Source organism: Marmota monax, unplaced genomic scaffold (genome assembly GCF_021218885.2).
Source record: "Marmota monax isolate L192 unplaced genomic scaffold, Marmota_monax_Labrador192_F-V1.1 WCK01_AAM20220418_F8-fsc00015, whole genome shotgun sequence".
In the NCBI taxonomy this organism is placed as follows: domain Eukaryota; kingdom Metazoa; phylum Chordata; class Mammalia; order Rodentia; family Sciuridae; genus Marmota; species Marmota monax.
In genome coordinates, this window is record NW_026692194.1 from 18,311,219 (window position 1) to 18,335,900 (window position 24,682).

At 39.6% G+C, this 24,682-nt stretch overlaps 1 protein-coding gene across 1 annotated transcript in view; it reads left to right on the plus strand.

Moving 5' to 3' along the window:
• Positions 1-22,390, plus strand: part of Lhcgr (luteinizing hormone/choriogonadotropin receptor) — a 61,257-nt gene extending 38,867 nt beyond the window's left edge. The window contains exons 7-11 of the mRNA XM_046425990.2: positions 4,135-4,203; positions 9,305-9,379; positions 12,919-13,104; positions 16,694-16,774; positions 21,104-22,390. Of these exons, the coding sequence (XP_046281946.1) occupies positions 4,135-4,203; positions 9,305-9,379; positions 12,919-13,104; positions 16,694-16,774; positions 21,104-22,256 (1,564 nt within the window). The 3' untranslated portion in view covers positions 22,257-22,390. The remainder of the gene's footprint in view (positions 1-4,134; positions 4,204-9,304; positions 9,380-12,918; positions 13,105-16,693; positions 16,775-21,103) is intronic.
• The last annotated feature ends 2,292 nt before the right edge of the window (positions 22,391-24,682 follow it).

A 24,682-nucleotide genomic window follows, 5' to 3' on the forward strand; every position in this document is an offset into this window, starting at 1 on the left:
AGTGATCTCTAGATGTTTTGAAAGAGCACTGGAGGCATTGTGCTGGCGCGATAGTGCAAGGGTTCCCATTCACATATGTAATTCATCCAGAGAGGGGAAGCCACTCTGCTCATCAAAACAAGGCAGCACATGCCATTGTGTGCCACTGGGAAGAACAGAGATGAGGAGCAGCTGAAAAGAAAGCAGTGAGCCATAGTCTTTGGAAAATTGGAACAAGCAAGACCTGGGCTATAAAAAAAGAAAGAAAGAAAAAGACATGAAAATTATCTAAATGCAAAAACATCCAAGATACTGGCTCAGACCAAAGTATCTTGAGGGCCCTCAAAGAAGGAAGACATTTAGGCAGCTCAAGCCACTGACCTAGACTGCTCTGCCCAAGAACAGAAGGGCACATACCCCAAAGGAAGAAAAGAACCATTCAATTAAACAGGTAGCTTGAAGTTCATGCAAATCCTGCCCAGAGTATGGAAAGGTAGACCCTTTCCCTATGTTCTGGTAGAGGGCTGGAGACTACTGCAAAATACAGTCATAATAAGATCAGCACATTAAGCATTTACTGTGTCCCAGAACCTATTTCTAAGTGTTCAACATATGTTTATCCCTGTAATCTTCAAAACAGCTTTATGGAGTTGATACTATTATTATCATTCCTACTTTCAGATTAAGAAACTGTGACACAGAAAGGTAAGTAAATTGCCAAAAGTTAGCTCAGTTTGTAAGTAACAGAACTGGGACTGAAGCCCAGGCAGTTGAGCTCAATGCTTGCAAACTTAACCATGAGGCCTCACTTAAAGCAATGGCATTATGAATCCACAAAAAAAGATAAGCTTATGTACCAAAACTAGGATCAGGGCAGCATGCAACAGTGAAGGGCAATGCCACTGAGACAATTGCAAGAAGCTTTGCTTTCCCCAAAACAAAGGAAGGACTACTTTTTCCTGATCCGCTAGAAATGTATCTCCATCACTTAAAAGTAGAGAAAGCAATGACTCTAGACTTGATATGGGGCAAAAGACATTCTGATTTGCACCCTGGAAATATTGAGAACCTCATCTTACCATGGTGTATTCTATGGTGAGGGTTCCCAAACTGGTATGGCTGCCACTCAGTGGGAGCATTTGTTACAAAAGTGCATATTCCTGAATACCACTACTAGACCCTGACTCAGTAGGTCTGTAGTAGCCCTGGTCAATAGGCCTGAGTCTGCATCTTTGACAAATAAGTCCAAGTGACTCTGATTCTGTGGATGGAGGAGAATGCTTTGATAAATACTGGCCTAGATTCTAAAAAATCAATTTTTTCAAAGAAGTTCATTGAAAAGACAGCTATGAATCTCTCATCTAAAAAAGATTGCTGCTGCACACAATGGTGTACATATGTAATTCCAGCAACTTGAGAGGCTGAGGCAGGAGGGTTGCCAAGTTCAAGGCAATCCTTGGCAATTTAACAAGACCTTGTCTCAAACTAAAAATTAAAATAGGCTGGGGCTGTAGCTCAGTGGTAGAGCACCCATGGGATTAATCCCCAGTACCAAATAAATGAATAAGTAAGAGGGATTGCTATAAAGGAATTCAGCCACCCCAAATGACAGGTGTTTGACAAAGAATAATATTCTAAGTATAACTTTTTTTAAGCTTCCATAGGATCTAGCTACTAAGAAGACAAGAAGGTTGTGTACAATTTCCCAAAGCAACAGGTATATATCTAGTACCTATTCTCTCAAATTCTATAATATAAAAAGTAAGGAAAAATTATCAGAAAATTTCATCTCATAATCCAGTGCAGATCATAGTTAAGAAAATAGTGTGTGAAGCTGTAAAATCAGAGAATCCTAGAAGAGAGCAGGTGAGAGCAGGGGAAACCAGGGCGGGGCAGGGGAGGGGGCTCTCTCTGCCATGGAAGGGCATAGCTATCGCTTCAGCCAGACCATGGACAGCTCCTTCCAGGTACTAGGAAGCATGTGAGGCCTCAGGTTTGTGGGTATTTGTTTTTAATTAACATGTATTAATTGTACATATTTATGGGGTACAGTGTGATATTTCAATATGTGATTGGTATATAATGTATGTGATCAAACCAGGATAATCAACATTTCCATCTCTTTATAATTTCTTTATGTTTGGAGGCTTCAAGCTCCCTTTTTTCAGCCTCTTCATTAAATATATAATGGGATTTTAAGAAATAAATAAGCTTCCTCGCTCTCTTTGAACTCAATTTAATGAGGAGGTTTTAAGAATTATTTTGTAATATCTATGTTTTCTGAATTTTTTCATTTGAATATCATACCTCAATATGAGTACCACCTCTATTTATTTGCTGATTTGTCTCAGATGTGATATGATGGGAAGAAATCAAACATATACATACACTACATATACATACACTACATATACATACATATGACATACATATACATAATACACATTCATATACAGCTCAAGGTTAAAATCTCTGTTCATTTTGTTTAATAAAGACTAGAGAAACCCCATGGACAAAAGCCACCTAGAGTAGGAGCAGGTAGAGCAGAGCATGCGTCTGAGCCATTTCTCAAGTCACTCCCCAAGTCTGTCCCTAAAATGGTCATCCAGCTGCCAACAACCCTGGAGAAGAGGCTAGACCTCGCTAGATATGGGATGCTCAAACATGTATTACATTCCAGTCGTTTCTCACCTAGGTCTTGCATCATCATTCACAAAGAACCCATACAAATATTGCATGTAAGATAGTGGCTTTACAATTTGTTTGGTTTGATCAATAGTAAGAGATTCTTCTTACATAAGCCCATTTGTTCATCCAATTCATTTAACATATACTTACTGTAATACTACAGATGCCAAGCATCTGTTATGAATGTGGAAGGTATGCTAGGTGAAAAGCAATTTAAAATCCTTTTTTTCATGAAATTTATGGTCTGGTGGGGAAGAATAAGTAAAATAGCATCATGGGTCAGATCATGAAAAGAGATGGAAGAAAAATAAATTGGGGAAGGGAGATAAAGAATTCTGGGGATGGGAGATAGGCATTTTAAATAGAGCAGCCAAAGAAGGCCACATTGAGAACATGACATTGAACTCAGCCTTGCAGGAAGACAGCAAGTGAACCTTCGGTATTTAGGGGTGGGAGGAAAAAACAATGATGTCTAATGCAAAACTGATATGTTGGAATTGGTCCCAGACAAAGTGTATTCTGGTCCCATTCCTGCCGATGGTGGAAGTCATTTTCCCTCTCTGAGCCTATTTCCTTCTTTATAAAATGAGAGAGTGTCCCTGCTCCTTGAGCCCCTCCAGGCTCCTTTCTGGTTCTAACATTTGTTAATGTCTGTGTTCTAAGGATTCTCTTATGTCTTAGTCTGGGTAGATGTGTGTGCATATATGTATGCATATGTGTTAAGTGTGTTTATATGTGTATGCCATAAAAATTCTGAAACAACATTTCATAAACATTCCTAGTCTAACTATTCGTAATACACAATAATATTTTCCATTTTGTTCTATTCTATTTCACTTTTTAAAATGCTGATAGCACTCAACTAAATTGATTTCACTGTCCACTAATGGTTCTTACAGAACTCTTTACAGATGTTTACATCTTCTTGGCTTTGGAATCAACTCTGGCATCACAAAACCACCTACTCACCCAAGAAAAAGAACAGTTGGCTCAGTGCTGGAGCTTTGCTCTGCCTTTGGCTTTCAGCAGCCCAGAGATCCCACAGCCACAAAACCAAAGGCTGAGTCTCTGGCCTCAGATCACAGCTCCACCACCGCTTCCCTTTCACAATAAGCAAGCTGCACCGCAACACTGATGCTTGGCTCTTTTTTCAGGATAAAGGAAATGATGATGAGAATTAAATCATAAAATAGGCATACAATGGCTGGTCAAGTATCTGGCACTTAATAAACACTTAATAAATTAGTGATGGCGGGGACGGAGGAGGTAGAGAGAAACCAGAGCAAAAAGAACAGCTTCTTCCCTGCAGGCCCTTAGAATCTAAAATGTTGGAGGAATCGAGCTAGATATTGTGAATGCCAGTGATTATCTCAGTAATAAATGTCACAGGAGGAAGAATGTGTGCTTCCAAACTGGGTTTCTATCAGTTCCTTCCCATTTCTAAATCCTCTCTCCTCCCTCCTTCAGCAAACTATATGGAAATGGATTTGAAGAAGTACAAAGTCATGCATTCAATGGAACGACGCTAATTTCACTGTAAGTATGTGCTTATTTCCCTAACTCATGAATAAAAATGAAATATCACTCTGGCTACCAGATCATATTCAATCTTCAGCAACTAACTCAGGGCAAAAATAAACTTTCAAGTGGCTAGTCCTCAGTGTTTTACGCATGTTACTAGGCAACCGGCTGGCTGGAAACCCCAGAGCACCCTGATTTCAAAGACAGATGCAGCCTCAATACATTGAAGTTGACAGTTTGCTGAAATATTCAACACCTTACTTGATGCCTCCTCCATCGCACAGCTTCCCCCTCTATCCCCCTCACTCAGGTTGATGGTGTGTTAGAGGCTGCATGATTTCAGAAAGAAATTCTTCCCCAGGCCTCACTGCAGAGAAATCGGGTGACATCATTTACCAGCCTAATTAGCCTCAAAAGCCCCACCCAGAAAGGCTATCTCCCTCCTACTCGGAGGGAGAAAGCCCCTGTTCCCAGGTGAGGGAGCTCACCCCACCCTAATCCCTAGCCTAATAGCCTCTAACCCAGGGAGAGTGACCCTACTCATTGTCCCCTTCTTCTCAACCTCTCTCTTTTATTTTCCCCCTGTGGTTCCTCTTCTAGAAGAGTGGCACATTCCCAATCCCATGGGGACATGTGACCCATCACAAGTACAGGATGAGGTGCCAAAAACCATACAGTTGTGCATAGTAAAACCTAAGAGCACACAAAAAGTTCAACTAAAACCAAAATTTTAGAAAAACCAACAAAAATGCTTTTTAAAGAAGTGATTCCTATAAACCATGATCTATACCATATAGGTCATATATGGTGTATACATAGATACTTCTCAAACTTGAACACACATGAGAATAACCAGCAGATTGTTAAAAAACAGAGATTCTCTGGGCCTTACCCCCAGAGGCACTGATTCAGTGGATCTAGGTAAGGTCTGGGAATTTGCAGTTTTAACTAGCTCCCAGGAGATCCCGGCACTGGCAGTTTGAAGTTAAGTAGCACAACTCTATATGAAATACTAATTATTTTATCTATAGATATTAAACCAAAGGCCCTATTATATTGATACTATACAGTTTGGTGGTTAAGAAAACAGGCCTAAGGGTCAAACTCCAACCCCACTATTTATCAGCTTTATGAAGCTGAGCAAGTTCCACAGCCCCTCTAAGCTACAGTGTACTCATTAGTAAAGTTGAGCTGCTAAGAGACTTAAGGATACCCCCAACAAAATGGAAGGTTTGCTTTGTATCCTCAGTACTTAAAATGGTGCCTGGCACATAGTGTGTCCTTTATTTAATTTTTATTATATTTTATAATCAATGATGAATAAATAATTAAATAAGATTATATTTTTATGAGGTCATATAGGATCTGGTACATACTAAGTACTAGAGAAATGGTAGCTTTTTAAAAGTTGTCCTTTCAATCATGGACTGAATCTGCCCTCATTTTCTCCTCTTGGCTTAATTTAATGAAGGGTTGATTAACAAGACCCTGGAGTTGATGAAGGGTTTACCCTGGCCAATTGAATCTGTTTCTACTAAACTCAGATCAGAGGCATGTATAGCCTCTCCTGGTCCAGTATTCTCAGATGCCTCATTCTGTCATTCACTCAACAAGGGTCTAGCAGGCATCAGCTGTGTTTGGAGGAACATGCTATATTTTGAGAAGAAATGAAGATAAATAATCACTAGGGTCTACCCCAATGGCATTTACAGCCAATGAAGAGGCATTTCCAAATGGTACATTATCTGTACACTAAGTTGTAGCTAGAACAGAAGGCAACAGTGTGGCACCTGCACTGGGAGAGGAGAGTCCCCTGGGATTTCAAAGACAGGGGAAAGGAAGTTAAAGCAAGCCTGGTCAGAGGTGGGCTTTAAGCTAGGCCTAATTGGGGCAGGCAATGAGGGTAAGCAAATGCATTCCAGGCAGAAGGCAGAAAGAATAGCCCAGAGAAAAGAAGGAAGCAGGCGATGTGTTCATAAACCACAAATAGTACTGTGTACAAAGTGGTGGACGTGAGTTAGGGTCAAAGAGGGAAGAGCCTCGATGCCAGAGTAAAGAATTTGGACTCTGTAGAAATGAGAAGCCATTGAAAGTTCTTGGATGGAAACTATGAGAAGTGGGCATAAAGAAAGTTCATGTATTAAGAGGAAGGACAGAGGCTGGAAGAGACAGGGCAGGTCTATAGACACTAATGTTGGGATTTTCTGAACAAAGAGTAACTGAAGTCCTTCGTGACTGATGTCACCTAGATGAGGGAGAAAATAAGAGGACTGAATATGCAATTAGGAGAAACAAGAGATGAGGAAGAGAAGCCAGAGCAAGAGCAAAGAGAGGTGGGAGGGAATCCAGCAGAGCACTGCTCTGGGTGTTCAGGAAAAACAGCAGGAGGAAGTATTCAGGTACTCCACAGTGTCTCAGCTGTCACAGAGGTGCCAAAATGGGAACTGTCCAATTAACTAAAAGTTTGTATCCTCCTGTACCTCATATAGCAAGAAAGAAGAAACAAAAAAATCCAGATCAGATTGCCAAGAACACAAATTAATTTTATTCATGTATTCATTCCACAGATGTTTATTAAGCACCACCAATATCTTAGACACTGTGTTAGGTGCTGAGTCTACAATTAGAGTGGACACAGTCCCTGCCTTCATGAAATTTCTTTTCTAGCAAACGAGTCAGACAAAAAGGCAAGTAAATAGATAAAGTTATTAAAAGTTGTCATATGTGCTATGAAGGAAATAACCCATTAGAAGATCTGAGAGAGTACAGAAGGTGAGTGACTTGGACAAGGTAGTTGGGGAAGGCCTCATCAAAAACATGATAATTAGGTTGAGCTCAGAGATTGACAAGGAGTCACCATGGCAATAGTGAGGAAACATATTACTGAAAGCAGAAGCAGTGTATGCAAAGGACCTGAGTTGGGAAAGAAAAGAAGCTGGCAAGTACCAAGAACTGAGAAGAAGCCCCTGTGGCTGGAGGGTCTTCAGCAAGAGGAAGATTGGAATGAGATAAACTGGAGACATTGCAGAAGCAAGTCCTGCAGGACTGACAGGCCAGCGGAAGGAGTGTGAATCTCTTCCAAGAGCAAAGATACACACTGAAGAGTTTAAACAGGACTGAGGGAGCAGTTTTCCAAACTGTGCAAACAAAATTCTTAAACCATACAGTCATACTGCTGTCATATATCATATATAACATAGTGGAATAAATTTAAAAAAAAAAAACTATATAGCCAGCCCAGTCTCTGACACCTCACTCATGTCCAGAGTTGTTTAGAGCAATGAAGGGGAAGTCTGCAACATGCTCAGACACCTACTCACTATGGGTGGCCAGGACAGAGAGGAGCAAAACCAGAAGCCCACTTCAGACACCTGCAGGAGGCTGGCAGTCAGTCCCTCCCATTCTCAGAGCACACCAGTTAGGAGGCTTTGGTGGAGCTTGTGGGTTCTCACACTGTGCCTCAAAATGGTTGCCTGTCTCTGGTTCTCACACCTGGTTAGTCATGTCACTTGGGAGAATCCTCAAAAAATGACCCCCAGGAAAATGTGCTAAATGGATTTATTTTTTGACAAAGTAACACAAGGCAGAGTTACCAGTACACAGAAAGATCCAAGTTTTAATAAAACATGTGAAATGCTCTGTCATGAAATTCAAACAATTAATTTGACCTGGCTGACATGAGGATTATCTGCTCACTGGGCTCCATTTCAACAATTTATAACTATAACTGAACATAATAAAAACAAACTGAATCAGGAAGAAGAACTGTGGAGGTTTAGGAGGGAAATTTTCTTTTGATTTAGATTTTAAACAGCAATTGACTCTGACAACCTCATCTCTTTGAAAGTGAAAGTGCACTCAGGGGATGGGAGGCTTCGAGACTGACAGGTGCATTCTGATGAAAGGCTGAGGGCTTCCGAGGAAAAGGCTGAGTAGAAGCGTGTGGAAAACCACCACCCAGAGAATGAGATGCAAGGGCTCTTGCAGTTTCTAACTGGCAGACATGATATGCAAACGTGCAGAAAGCTGGTGAAGGAGATGTAAAGTTATGAGATGAGCACTAGTGATTCCCAGTCTTTCTGCAGGGGAGGGAGTGGCTGTTCTGTCTTTGTTTTGCTGTGTCACACTATAATGATAATGCAGAAGACTCATTCCCATGGTGCAAGTCATCACACTAATAATAATGGATGCTTAAACACTGTGCCTACTATCCAGGGTTTCCAAAATGTTCTTTTAGACACAACTCTTATTGGAAAAAAAAAAATACTCAAAAGAAGGCTGGCAGGCCTGAGCCCAGGGACTCCTTTTCTAGGTCTCTTGTCCAACCAGAAAAGAGCCTGGTGCTCAGGAGACCCTCTGTGTCAGAGACTGGACAAGAGGTCTCTTGGCAGGGCCAACCTGTGCTGCTCCTCAGTAATTTAGCTTGAGCTGCTTTGAGCTATGGGGCACAGAGCCCTCGTGTAGTTACTGCCTCAGCAGTTTTGGGATTCATGCACTTTTCAGAATAGTGGCCCTTAGCACTGTTGTTTGCATAATACACACACACACACACACACACAGTTGTCTATGTGGTACAGACCCACACACAGGGTATGAGGCAATTGTCTCCTCAGGCTGTGATCTCACCCCATGCTCACCCCCTGAGAAATGCAAATCTGAAAGAAAAAGAATGCAACTTATGACAAGGTTGACTTTGAATAAGCCCTACTTTTTTTGTTAAGTATTTGCAAACTTCAATATATTACTATTGACAAACTGAGAGCCCTTCAAGGTCACTGCTGCTGTTGGTCTGACACAGAGCAGGCTGCCCATTGGCCTTTGGAGCAGCCTTTCATCCTCACCCAGCTGTCTGGTAGCAAACTCTCACAACTCCAGGACAGGAGGGGTGAGTTGTACATTGTAGGACAAAGGGCTACACCAAGTGAGGGAGACATTGCAGAGAAAAGGTGAAGTCAAACACATACACCAGAAATCACACAATTTCAGCAAGGGCCAGCATGTCTTTTTTCCACTTTTCCTAGAGTTCCTCTTTCCCTTTCCTAACCTTGCACACTGTCCAAAAGTGTGTATACACATAAGGTGCAAACTCCACTAAGGAAACTGTTCTTTCCCACAGGGAACTAAAAGAAAACATACACCTGGAGAAGATGCATAATGGAGCCTTCAGGGGGGCCACAGGGCCCAGCATCTTGTGAGTACGGTGGTGTTGCCTCCCTTTCCCACCCAATGTACCCCGACTGGCCTAGTCAGTGTGCTCAGCCACGTCATGCTCAGCCTCTGCAGCTGAAAAGTCCCAATGTATTTGGGATACCAATAATAAAGCACCACATATTGTCTCAGCTGTGGAGTCTAGAAGTCAAAAGACAAGGTATCAGCAGGTTTGGTTCCTTCTCAGGGCAGTGAGGGAAGAATCTGCCCCAGGCCTCTCTCTTTGCTTCTGGTAGTTCTTTCTGGTTGTGGCAGCATAACTCCACTCTCCCATGGCATTCTGTGTGCATGTGTGAGTGTGACTTCCAATTTCCCCTTTTTGTAAAAAAACAGGCATACTGCATTGGGACTCGGCCTAATGACCTCATTTTACTTTGGTTAGCTCTATAAAGAGCTTATCTCCAAACAAGGTCATATTTGGAGGGACCAGGGTTAAGACCTCAACATATGAATTTGAAGGAACTATAATTCAATCAGTACTACCAAATATGGAGGGTAGTCTCGTGTGTTAGCAGACGGGATGGCTACCTGCCTGGGATCCACTCATGGAATCCAAGGCCAGAATTCTGACTTGTCCTTGGCACTTGGTGTATCACACTCTCAGATGATACAATGACTGAGCCATGCTTCTCAGTTTATAGGAGTTTAGGGTAAGGACATTTGGGAAAATTAGGAGGAAGAGGAAATCGAATCAGTAGTCTGGTGAAGCCTTGAAAAACCTGAAACATCCTACAGAGGAGAATTGCAGCTGCAGGCAGGGTTCAGAGAGACAGGGTTCCAGATGCTCTCCAGTTCTAACACGGGAGATCACTTCACCCTCTCCACAAAGGTGCAGTCCATTACTTCCCATTCTAGTGAGCTGCTATTCATTCAACAAACCCCTCCTGCTCACCAAGCACCAGGATGAAGAGACAGTGTTGAGCAAAACAGCTCTAGTCCCTGTCCTTAAAGAGATTACAGTCACACAGGAAGCGACAATAAAGAGGCAAAGCAATAAATAGGCATGTCATTTTAAAATGTAAAAAGAAAAAAATGTGCTAAAAAGCAGGATAACTTAGTTTATTTGTTGATCCATTCATTCATTTGTTCAACAACTCCTTTATGAGCTCAAATCATGTGCCAGGCATTGGATTACACAACAGGGAAATAGCACAGAATGAGAGAAGACAAACATCTTCTCCTTCATAGAATAGGGAAAAGCAGACATGTAGGAAGCCACATGGTGTCAGTTACAGAGGTGAAAAATTCAGCTAGAGGGCAGGAAAGAAGTTCTTGAGAGGCAGAGTTACCATTTTAAAGAGGATGGCCAAGGAAGAGTACCTGAAAAAGTGTCAGTTGAACAAACATGTATGAAAGGAGTGAGGAAGCAAATTGTGTGAGTATCTGGAAGAAAAACATTTCAGGAGACAAAACAGCAAGAGCAAAGGCCCTGAGGCAGAATCTTGTCTCGTGTGTTTGAAGAATAACAAGGAGGCATGGCAAAGGAGTGAGTAAGGGAACATAAATCAAGAGAGGTGACAAAAAGCAGGGTCACAGGATCTTGTAGCCACTAAAAGGCTTAACCTTGCTCTTAGTGAGATGGGGAGGCTTCATAATTTTGATCAGAAGAAGGACATGAACTGTCCCAGTTATTCTTTATAGGCCAGATCCTGCCAGGATCAGCCCAGGACTCTCTCTATAAACCCCAAACTCTTTTCCACTTCCTACTTCTTTCTGCTGTCAAGTCTAAACACCTACCCATACCTGCTCTACTTTCTATCCAGCCACTGTCTAGCTCCCACAACTACCAATTCCTGGTGTCATCCACTCCTAGCTCCAGTGGCTATTCATTCTGAATCTAATTTCTCCCCCCATCAACCTCTGGCTCTTCCTAACACCCACCACTAAAATTTGGGATTCTTTCTGTTCCCTGACTTTTGCCACGATCAATCCTAACTATTCAACCTCAGGGCTCCCTCTAGCTGGTGCCTCCTGCCTATTGCTTTCTCTGTTGTCTCCCAGCTTCTGGCCACTAGGCCCTAAGAGATCTTTTCTACATGTCCTCATATTAGAAAGACACCAGTCTTGCAGGCTGGCTGAATACTCTCCATCTTACCCACCCCCCACTGGCCACTGGACAGAGTGCTGCTTCTGGATCAGTACAGAACATGACTGTTAGGGTGGATGGAAGAGCCCTGAGTGACAGTCCTGAAGAGCTGCTTGGTGGGCTGCTTAGGAATGACTGTGGGTACTGCAGGTACCTATGCTGTCATTTTTGGAACAGTGGGGCTAGACCTAGGTCTCTTCATTCCCAAGATAGAGTTCTCATTGCACCTCCAAGATTGGGATGGTGTCTAGAAGCATCCTTTCTGCCCCTCAATATTATATTCCCCCTACCCCAATCTGTCACTGAGATTGAAAATCCACTCTCAGAGTTCCTCCTTTGTAATAAGGTCTTGCCATTTCTAAGATCCTAATTTTAAACATATACACTCAAGGAAAAAAAAAAAAAAACAGCAAGTCTGCAAAGAGTTCTGTGCTCAATCCCTAACACAGCTGAAATGTTAACTCTGTAAAGCAGAATGAGAACACTGGTTTACTTAAATCAACCAGGATATAGAAGCAGTAGGAAGTCTGAAGCTCCTGAGGTAAATTCTGCTGTCTATGCCAGTCACATTCCATGTTGTCAAGTTCATGTTCCATCCATCACCTATTGATCCCCTCCCACACACTGGGCACCAAGTACACCTCAGAACAGACTGCTGAGGGGTGCTGTGCTGCTGGAAGTCTCAAGGGGCACCAGTAGCAAGTATTTAGAAGATAAGCAAAATTTTTGAATCCCCACTGACTCCTCTTCTTCCTGATTTTTTACATGTTTGCTATTTTCTTGGACATGTCCTCAAATCTAGTAAAACTGAAGAGTTCAGGTTATTTGCAGAGCCCCAGACTTCCTTCCACACAGCTCTGCTTACGTGGCAGAAGTGTTTGCTTACTTTGGATAGATGCATCCAGCCTGCCATTAGAAAATATTCAGTTTCCCAGGCAGATGATGGTAAATGCCACAAGGCGGCTGTTAATGAGGTAGCCAGCCTAGGTTTCATGAAAACCTCTCCTGCAGGGCTTGATCAATCAAAGGCATCAAAGTCCTGAATATTTACCCCAGGAATGAGCACAAAAGCTGATGTCACTGCATGTGCCCACTCTCTCAGAATGTAAGTAGTTATTTCACTTCTACTAAGTGGAAGAAGGGAGAAAGAGAATGGGAGAAGGGAATCTAGAGAGGGAAGATTCAAGGCAGGTACAAGGAGTTACACTCAATCTTGAAAAGAATAATGGGGTGCACATGGAGGGAAAAAAACCCCAGGGAATGACTTTTTTGAATTCAGATCTTAATGAGGGTAACTAAGAGAAGTAAAGGAAAAACAAAAATGGAGAAAAGAGTTCTAACAACTTAGAATGACAGAGAATTGAGGAGAGGTTTTGTTCTCTGAATAAAATGTATAAAATAAATAAATAAAAACGTTTTCCTTCTTTATTGTTCAGGGATATTTCTTCCACCAAATTACAGGCCCTGCCAAGCTATGGCCTGGAGTCCATTCAGACGCTAATTGCCACATCATCCTATTATCTAAAAAAATTGCCATCGAGAGAAAAATTCACCAATCTCCTGGATGCCACACTGACTTACCCCAGCCACTGCTGTGCTTTTAGGAACTTGCCAACCAAAGAGTAAGTAGGGCTGGGGTTGCAACTCAGAGGTGGAACACTTGCCTAGTACACATGAGGCACTATGTTCGATCCTTAGTACCAACATAAAAATAAATAACTAAAATAAACGTATTGTGTCCATCTACAACTAAAATTTTAAAAAAAAATTTAAAAGTAAAAAACAAAATGTAAAGCCAACCCATGTGGCAGAGACTCAGCTCTCAAGATAGTCAACTAATGGGGATCTCTCTCTACTTTTACTCCCTGCCTTCCAGGCCAATTCCATAATCACGGGGTCACTCTCAGATACAGAAGAAAATGAGCTTCCCTGTTTTCTCACAAAAAATGCTGCCAACCACGCATGGTGGCACACACCAGACAGCATCTTGGTAGGCTGAAGCAGCAGGATCACAAGTTCAAAGCCAGCCTCAGCAACTTAGCAATACCCTGTCTCAAAATAAAAAATAAAAAGGACTGGGAATGGACTGGGAATGTAGCTCAGTGGTTAAACATCCCTGGGTTCAATCCCTGGTACCGAAAAAGAAAAAATAAATAAATAAATAAAAAATAAATAAAAACGTTTTCCTTCTTTATTGTTCAGGGATATTTCTTCCAAATCACGTACTGACCCTGTAACCACAAAACCTCAGTGGTCAATTCTGGGCTATTTGAATGATAGCCTACTTTAGCAATTACAAAATGAAGTATAAAACCAGCACTCAAAGATCAATTAGTTCCAATCCTCATCAGAGAGCATCATCTTTAAAGAAGTGGGGGAAGTAGGCTAAGAGGAGTAAAAATTAGCTAATATCTTATTCTTTAGTAAATATGGACCCAAAAAAAACTATAGAAGGGGTTTTTAAAAGTTATTTCTCACTGAAGAGCATCATTCATTTCAAAAAGAAAGCCAAATTCTCTAAGGATTAACGTAGCATGCAAACAGACAGGGCATGCGCTCCTGGCTAGTTTATGTCCAGTAAACTGCATCTTACTGATTTGGTTCACTCCAGAATTGGGGACAGGATGGTAAGATTTCATTCTCTCCTTTAGAGGGTTGTTTTCCAGATTTTTTTTTTTGACTGAGACTCAGTAAAAAAAATACCTTTTTTACATTGAAGCCAATACACTTATCACATATGTAACTGAAATAAAACAAAGCAAAGCAATATGTAACTTTTAAATATGTGACATATTCTGATACTTTCCAACTTACTCCATTCTATTTCATGTTTGTTTTTACTACCAGTCATGATGCATTCTATTGTTTTCAAGATCCACTAATGGGACACAACTCGCGAGTGTTGGAGGGGGGACCACTCACCTGAAGGATTATTACTGCAGCCTATGAAAATATTCTCAATCAATTAATAAGGCACTGAGACAGTGACACCAGGCTGCTGCTGGTTTTGTTTGGATTCAACTTCTTTATAACTTATTTATAACCAGCATGTATTATGTGTGCTTTGCATAGGTAAACTGAGCTGAGAAGACAAAACACTTGCTGTGTTCAAAGTTATGCACCACTAACTGAGCTTCAACGAACATTAATTGAGCACTTACTGTGTTCTAAACACTGGGCCAGGTCTGAAGATGAAAAGATGAGCAAGAGTTCAGTCCAACTTTCAGAGTATAGGGCAACACACAAATAACCAAATATCTACACAGAATATAGCAGATGTTATAACATAGTTGAGAACAAAGCAGAATGCTCTGGTAGCACAGAAGAACAATTTCTAAATGGTAGCAGGGTTTAAGGAAGGCTTCCTAAGGGAGGTGATTTGTGCTGAGCTGTGGAGAGCAGATGTGGGGGAAAGCATGCCAAGAAGATGGAATTTGTCATATAAAAGTACAAACACATGAGACACTAGATGAATGTCATTCAGAAAAAGCATAACAAGAAGACTTATGGGTGTGTGGAGGAAAATGTGTCAGGAGAGAAGCCATTGAGAATTGGGCCATGATGGGTTCTGAGTGCCAGCCAAAGTTGTCTAGAGGATAGAAGGGCATAAAGAATTTAAAGCAAGATTACTCAAATTTGCTTTCACAAAATATCACCCTGGCAAGGGTGAAGGATGGGCTGAAGGTGACCAAAGCTGGTGAGTGACCAGTTTAGAGAAAATAGAGATGCTGAGGTATGGTAAAGCTGATTCTGGATACCTACACTACGTGGTGTAGAGTCCACATCCCTTCTGAAATTAGTAAACTTTAAAACTTCTATTACAGTAGATGAAAGACACTATTTCTGGTGGGGGGAGGATTGCACAATTATGGACCAGCATCAAGGTAAGATGGGAACGTAGTTACACAGAGATTGTCTTGATTAGAATTACAAGCTTTAACTAACTCCTTCTGTGACCATAAAGCTTAAAGCCTTAGATACCAGTGAGGATGGAGAGCCTCAAGTAGGGCCTATGAGATGTTGGTGCAAACTTTGAGTCATCCCTCTGCCTGGATAACTCACACAGCTGCCTGGGCAGATGGCTCCCAAGACTTCTTTGGTATCTATAATTAAAACTTTAAAGAAGATGGAGTGGACAGTACCTAGTATTATCATTTAAAGACCAAGAACAAGCACATATCTTGTTAACTGTGGATTTGTTTCCACAAGAGAGCTCTCAGTGTCAGATACTCAAAGCCAACATGTGAATACATCCACCATCCCCCACACACACATATTTGATACATTTTAAGAATTTACAATCATAACCCAAAATAACAAGTTGATTAATTTTTGAAAGTCTGGTACATCAAATAATTCTGACATACTCCCCACCTTTCTGCTTTTGTACAAAGTTATTTCTACAAGGAACTGTCTCATTGATATTGCAGAAGAACAACTCATGAGAAATGTCCAGCCTTTCTTGATTAGAATTACAAGGACAGCCTTGTAATTGGATAGCCTTTCTCCTTCTTCCTCAGTGAAAGCTGAGGCTCTTGGAGCCTGCTCTCCTTTCTCCCAACTCTTCATTTTCATCCTGCCGTAGGTTTCATCCCTAGGTAAATACTCCCTTAGGCAAGTTTACACACTTTCTTTGGTTTTCTTGGCATTTATCCCCTTTCCATAAGCTAAACTTCTTAGAGGTGAATATGGAAGCACAGGCAGCATCCACATAGGTTTCTACCCATAAGCAAAAAAAAAAAACTAAAATTCACATTGTACTGTCACGTCAAACATCTTCAAATCCTTACAAGAAGAGTCTCTGTTATAATTCAAAGTCATAAACTCTGAATGATTATTAATCAAGGCCAATATGGACAGGAGAGTTGGTAAGTAGCAAACTTTAATAGACCATCAAGGTAGCTTTTAATAAGCAGTAAAAAAAGAAAACTTGATTCACTATGACAATTTTAAGAGTTTTCATCTCTAGAGCCCACACAAAACATTTAGCATTCAGAAGCATTCTATCTAAACTGGAGGAGCGCTAATGACAACTCAGAAGGCTTTACTCTCTCCTCAGGAAGCATTTCAGTTAGGACAATGGTGCAGAAAATGTCACCTGGTATATTAGGTAAAGAACTTGGATGAACAAAGCATAAATAGACATGATTAGGTTTAGTTTAAAAACCAAAAGCTCAATTGCTTTTTTTTTTTTTACTTCTTCTCTTTCAGACAGAATTTTTCATTTTCCATTTTTGAAAACTTTTCCAAACAATGTGAAAGCACAGTAAGAAAACCAAATAATGAAACACTGTAAGTATTTGCATGCAAAGAAACTCAGGAAGCCATGTCTTACTCTGTGTGCACCTTATTATTATCAGTACCAACGACTTTCTTTTGATAAAAGTATTGGTTAAGATATGTTTGCAAGATATTTTTTAATAGTTTAAAATGGAAAATTCTTTTTGCAAGTAGCATCTAGTTGTACAGGTATCTCAAATGGTTTTTAAGAAGCCTATTTTTAAAATGTACCTGAATGTTCATTCTACATTTAAATTAAAATTTTTAAAAATTAGTTTTATTTTCAGGTGTTTGGATATCACTAAAGGCTGATCTAAATAATAAGTTTCATTTGTAGGAATTTTCAATAGTCACATGGTCAGCATTCCACAAAGGTAAACTGATTGCAGACATAGCTTTTGAAAGTAACCAATTCCTTTCAAAGGGACTTAGGCTACCTTGACCACTATACCCCTAAGCATTAAATTAATCATAATGCCATCACCATCATACACTGGACAGGAGCTACATTTCCATTCTACTAATTTTTAATGTTTTTCCTGCTTAAATACTGGCTGCCTTGGCATTTCACTTTTCTTCAACTGTAAAAGAACACACTTCAAAAGATAATCCCAGTGTCCCTATGCCACATTTAGTGAGATTTAGAAATATTATTAATCCTCCCATGTGTCCTTAGACAAAACCAGGTGCCACTCTAAGAGACCTTGCCAATTTCTATTATTTTTCTCTTCTCTCCTCCACCCTCATTAATCTCTGAGTTACACAGAGGCAGCAGGGCTGTGTGGGGAAGGCCTGAGCTTCAGGATTCCTCAGAGTTTGACAGTAATGTTCCTGCAATGCGGGGGGACTACTGAACAATAAATTTCTTTTTGAGACTTTTGCCCTCATCTATAAGAAGCAGCATAAATATCATTTGGCTTTTAGAACCATAAGAGTGATAAGAGTTGTAAAAGAATGTGATAGCATCAGCATAGGTATTATTCTTATTATTCGCCTCCTTCGTTTCCTTTCATTTGGGTCTGACACTCTGTCCTCCCATGTTCCTTTCCTCCACTGGTCCCTCTCTTCTCAATACCACTCACCTTCCACATGACTCTCTGGCAAACACATGGCTTTATACTCATCAATGGGAAACCATTTCTGGGTTCAGTCAATGGTGGCACAAAGGGATATTTTGTAGGGGGAAGAGAAACTCTAACCCACACTCAATAATCTTCATCATCCCCCACCCCCAAGGTTTCCCAAATAAGCATGCAACCTCAAATTTACTATGCTAATGCTGCTTTAAGACAAATCCCCTAATCTCTAACATCCCCAAAATTACACAAAGTTCATACATAATCTAAGTTAAATGGCTCCCTGTGAAAACATTTTTAATGATAAATCCCCTACCTCCCATTTCCCACCAGAGAGCTAGTCTCTGGGGTCTAAAGCCAGCCACTAAGCCTTATCAGTTCTTCCAAGATAAGATTGGTACTCTCACTGCTGTGGCTGACCCCACTGTCCTAAAATTCCCACCTTTTCCCTTTCTTTCTTAATTGTAACTGGAACAGTGGTGCTACTGTTTCTGCCTCCTCTAACTGGGTCCTTGTGAGCCACTAACATTCCCTGTCATAGCCTCCAGTACTAAGGACAGTTCCCTGCTGGGCTTTTCAATAGGCAACAGGCTTCCCTCAGGAGCCATCCCTGGACATACTTGTTAGTAGCAGCAGGTGGGTATTTGGTTTGAAGACAAATCGCTAAGGAGAAAAACTACTAGACATATGACAGGTAGGGCAAAAGAAGAAAGGACAAAGGACCAAGGAGGAAGGGGGAAGGGAACATGTTGAACCTTTTATTGATTTTAATTTATTCAGAAATCATGCCAGAATTTTTAGAAATTTTAAATTATTTCTTCTAGCAGCTGAAGTAGTTTTGATTAGGGGAAAGGAGTAAAGGCAATCAAGACAGCAAGAGTTGAAACATTTTTACCTGATTTTTGGCCTGTATTTTATATGAATTATCCAAAGAACCTGCTTAAATTGCAGATTTCTGGGCTCCGTCTCTAGAAATTTTGAATCGGGGCTTGCTTGGAGTGAAGCTAGGAATCTGCAGTTTAACAAACGTCCTAGTGAGTCTGATGCAGGTGGTGAGGACCACACTTTGAAAAACACTAACAGATAGTGAGGTATAGAGCAAGGGCCTCTGGACAGTGGATATGGAAACCCCATGCTGCCACGGTCCTCCAGAGGGACCTCGGGTAACTCACTCACTCACTAATAAAATGAAGACTCAATGAGATGGTGTGTAAGGACCTAACACTAATTTTAATAGTTCTTTATAACAATCTTTTCTCTTTAGAGATTAAAAATAATTATGTTTATGCCTGTAATATGAAGAAAAATAAATGTGTTGTTCTTAAAGTTATTTAATAATAAACCAGATAAGGTTTCTGTGCAGCCTTCTGTATAAAGCAGCCCTTCTGTAGTTCCAAACTGGTCTCCATGATATTTTCACAAATTTTCAGAGAACATTTTTTATTTTTTTTTCCTCCTTCAGTATTATATTCCTCAAATATATTATTTCAACCACTCACTAAATTAGACACATACTCCTAATACAGAACATAAGAAGTTCAAAGAGAAAAATACTACTAATTTGAGAGACCCCAAGGTGAAATACATATTTGTAATGGTCTTCACAGAAAAATTACACCTGCTTTTCCAGTTCTCAAGATTATATTAGCAGAGTGTGATCAAAGAAAAGATTTGAGCCCACATGCATCATGCAGGATATGCTCATTGTCCCTGTACCCTATCAATTCCTTTCAGAGCCAGGATTGTTGTGCTTTAGATTTATTCACTCTACATTTATTGAAAGGACACTCTGAGCCAAAACTGTGCTAAACACTGTTATTTCAGAAATAAATAAGACCTGAGTCCCCTGTCTTCTAGAAACTAAGAGACTATTAAAGACAAACATGTATCATCACTTCGTTGCAATGTTTTGATAACTCCAATAGTACTAAGTGCAACCTAGCAGAGAGGAAAGATAATAAACTCCTTGGGGAGGAGAATCAAGAAAGCCATTATAGAGGAACTTGGCTTTAAGAATGAGGAGGAAATCACCAGAGAGGAAAAAAAATTCCAGGCAGAAGAAACAACACATATGAAGACAAAGGAATGAACAATAGAACTGCTTCGTTCAGAGACTTACAAGTAGTCTCATGTGACCAAAAGTGCATGGGAGATTTGCAAGTGATAACTACTGGAATTCCTGGTATTATGTCAATAATTTTTCTAAACATTATACATATCTTAAAGCACTTAATTCTTAGCATATCCCTAACAAAGAAGGTATGATTATTATCTCTATTTGGCAATTGAAGAACTTGGGGCACAGAGATATTAATTAACTTTCTAGGTTGTCTGCAGCCTGGAGGCTGCTATGCCAGGCCTGAACCCTGGCAGTCTCCCTTCAGAGACCATGCTCTGTATTGTACAGCACTTCTGCTTCTCAGAAATGAGACTGAAGAAGTAGGCAGGACCCAACCAAGGAAGTAATTTAGACCCAAACCTTTAAGATAACTTAGAAAAGGTCATTCCAAGAGGAATATACAGGCTTGAATGGGGAGAGCTAAAATTGGAGAAAGGATGTCAAGAAGAAAAGCAATGTAACTGCCCCAAGAGAGAGGATGAAAACATGAGAGGAGTCGCAATGGGGTTGGAATGGAGTGGCAGAAGTAAAACTGTTCCTCCACTAGGAAGAGTCTTTGCCTCATATTCCTAAGAAATGTCTATTTTCATTACTTTTTCCTTTTGTCCATGACTATTCATCCTCTTCTCTTAGGTTTTTTCTATTCCTCATTTTTATTAGCCAGGGACTTAAGGTCAAACAAGTCCACTGGTAGCTGATGATTTTAAAACTGCAAGCCTTCCTATCCCATTTGTGGGCTACTACAAACAAACAGCTTGGTAGCAGTTTGGTTGGCAACTAAATGAGATAAATAGCTAAGAAAATGCCAAGAAAGGATTATTTTAGATTTAGCAAAGTGTATATTATGCCTCTAAATTTGTTTTCCAAAGAAAATCATCCTCTGTAAATAGTTTCATTAAGTCTTTGCATCAATGTCACACACACACACATAAAAAATATAGTCTAATTGGTTTTTCATTCCCTTCTTAAAGAACTCTATCAAATCAGATAATCTAACAAATAAATGTAAGGCTGAGGCTGCTGTGTCTTTTTCTCTTGTTTCTTAGGCTTTAAAAACACAATAAGGATGAATCTTGAACTTTTTTCAATACTCAGAATCATAAAAACATCTCTTAAGTTTACATCAAGCCAATATTGTTCTTACAGTTATTCTGCCATCTTTGCTGAGAGTGAACTGAGTGGCTGGGACTATGATTATGGTTTCTGCTTGCCAAAGACTCTCCGATGTGCTCCTGAACCAGATGCTTTTAACCCCTGTGAAGATATTATGGGCTACGACTTCCTTAGAGTTCTGATTTGGCTGATTAATATTCTGGCCATCATGGGAAACTTGACTGTCCTTTTTGTTCTCCTGACCAGTCGTTACAAACTGACAGTGCCCCGTTTTCTTATGTGCAATCTCTCCTTTGCAGACTTTTGCATGGGGCTCTATCTGCTCCTCATTGCCTCAGTTGATTCCCAGACAAAAGGCCAGTACTATAATCATGCCATAGATTGGCAGACAGGGAGTGGATGTAGTGCTGCTGGCTTTTTCACAGTATTTGCAAGCGAACTTTCAGTCTACACCCTTACAGTCATCACTATAGAAAGATGGCACACCATCACCTATGCTGTTCAGCTGGACCAAAAGCTTCGATTGAGACATGCCATTCCAATTATGCTTGGAGGATGGCTCTTTTCTACTCTGATTGCTATGTTGCCCCTCGTGGGTGTCAGCAATTACATGAAGGTCAGCATCTGCCTCCCCATGGATGTGGAAACCACTCTCTCGCAAGTCTACATATTAACTATCCTGATACTCAACGTGGTAGCCTTCATCATCATTTGTGCTTGTTACATTAAAATTTATTTTGCAGTTCAAAATCCAGAGCTGATGGCTACCAACAAAGATACAAAGATTGCTAAGAAAATGGCAATCCTCATCTTCACTGACTTTACCTGCATGGCACCTATCTCTTTTTTTGCCATCTCAGCTGCCTTCAAAGTTCCTCTTATCACAGTCACCAACTCTAAAGTTTTACTGGTTCTCTTTTATCCTGTCAATTCTTGTGCCAACCCATTTCTATACGCAATTTTCACAAAGGCATTCCGAAGGGATTTCTTTCTGTTGCTGAGCAAATTTGGCTGCTGTAAACATCGGGCTGAACTTTATAGAAGGAAGGAATTTTCTGCTTATACCTCCAACTGCAAAAATGGCTTCCCTGGATCAAATAAGCCTTCTCAGTCGACCTTGAAGTTGTCCACATTCCACTGTCAATACTCAGCTGTCCTAGACAAGACTTGCTACAAAGAGTGTTAACTATTACATCAGTAATTGCATTACTGAACTATACTTAAGTCTGAAAAAAAATTACCTGAACCAGTAATTTTAATATAAAGAGTTGGTTTTAGAAAATTATTTATTCTTAGATATGTTGATCAAAAGACTTTTGCCTAGTTCAAATTGTGATCCATGACCATTGCCAATCTGGGAAATATTTGTCATTGATATGTGATGATATAAAATTCAGAGGCAGCTCAGAAATTTTGTAACAATTTTGACAGAGTGATTAAATTGTTAAACCTAATATTAAGAAAAATCAAGATGGTATTTTACATGTCTTTGATTTTTTTCATTTTAGTCTTTTAATTTTTATTTCACTCTATAAAAACAATAGTGCATAACAGTTTGGAAATTTAAAGTAATTGGTCTTTTTCCCCCCAAATAGTTAGAAAGCCACACTCAAGAGACTGCACTATGCAATCTGCTAGCCACTAGCCATGTGTGGCTAAATTAAGGTTACATGAAAATTGTAGTTTCTCAGTTGCACTAACCACATTTTAAGTGCTTTATGAGCACATCTGACTAGTAATTTCTATACTGGGCAGCACAGATACAAAACATTTTCATCTTCCCAGAAGAGTTTATTTTTTATGGATTTCAAAGTAATTTACAGAAGACTTCAGTACTTGTCAGTCCTAAAATTTCTGCACTCATATTCACAAAAGTTCAGTATTTTTTGTTTTGTTTTTTTTTTTTTAGGTAAAATTCACATATGAATTTTTTAGGTGACATGGACAAATCTTAAATATACCATTTAAAAAGTTTTGGGAAATGCATACAATTCTATGAAGACACAGAACAGTATCACCATCAGAAAGTTCCCCCACCTCCCTTCCCAGTCAGTTCCTCATCCCCTCTCTTAAAGGTACTGATGAATCTGATTTTTATTCCTATAGATTAGTTTTGCCTATTCTAGAACTTCATATAATGGAATCATACAGTTTACGTTCTTGTACATTTCTTCTTTAACCCAACATAATTTTTTTTGCTATTCATTCCTGTTACTGATGAATCAGTTCATTGCTTTTCAATACTTATTAGTATTCTAGTGGCTATGTCAATGGATATCTGGGCTATTTCCAGATTTCAGCTCTTCAAATTTCATTAAATACATATCTAAACATAACTAGACTCAACACATCTAGTTTTCTTTCAATCCTTGTGCTACTACTGTATAATGTGATTCAAATGAAAATTTTAAAAGACTATAAACTTTATAAAATCTCTTCTCTATAATGGGTTTTTCACATTTCTGACTTTTCAACTGCATAACAGTTACTTTATTCAGATGTAGTCCTCTCTCTTGTAAGCTACTGTTTTAGAATTTGTCTCAGCAATATGGCAGAATACCAATTCATCATGTTGCTATTTAACTACATATATACATTTTATTCACAATAAATCCCAGAATCAAAACAACTGAGTGAAAATTTTTAAAAGCAGAAAGCAAAATAATGAAAAATTAAATCTATTCTGGTGGAGAATCTTAATATAACTAACTTCCCCATTGTTAAATAGTTTGAGCCCAAAAAGTCATCATACATATACTCTGAAAATACCTGTAAATTTAAGTTTCAGCTACTAGACTAATATTCAGAGAGCTCCAGAATCCATCCTCAGATCTGCTTACTTTTTCTCCTGTTTTTTTCCACTGTAGCAAATTGTTCCAGTTACTTTTCCTTAGTCATGCCATATATGTATTTATCCCCTATACTTATCACATGAATAATTTATTCCTTATCTGTTCCTCTATCCTGCTTCCTTTAAAGTACCAACTATGGGTTTATCTTCTTTATCAAACTCTCCTTAATCTACTCCCTTGCTAATCCACTATAGTCAAGAACCTCTTATGTGCAATAAAATAGAGTACAAATAATATATATATATATATAAACTACAACAGTCTCTCTCTTTGGACTCCATGGCACTTGCCATCCATATCACTCATTTGCTTCTATCCTATACTGTGTATTACTAATTATGTTTACAAGCCCATCCTTATTTCAACTGTTACAAATTTCATTAGTGATACACTCTTTTACAACTTTGTTTCTCCCACTATATTTATCCTTCAACTACTCTGCGAAGCCTTACACAGAGTAGTTGATTGAATTTTTTCTTCTTTGTGGTGTTAGGGATTGGATCCAAGGTTGTGCTCATGTTAAGCAGATGCTTTACCAATGAGCTACTCACCCAGATTAATAATTTTTTAAGATGATTCACTTTTGTAACTGAATATAAAACTGTCCTTGTCAAGAAGCATTTCTTGTATGTGATAGTCCCATAGACAGTGTGTGTATTCTTATGCTGTATAATCTCTCAAACCTAAATCATAGAAAAAATCAGATGCTTAATGGATTTATATTTCTGCCTTGAATTTTTTATGATGTTGAATATTATTA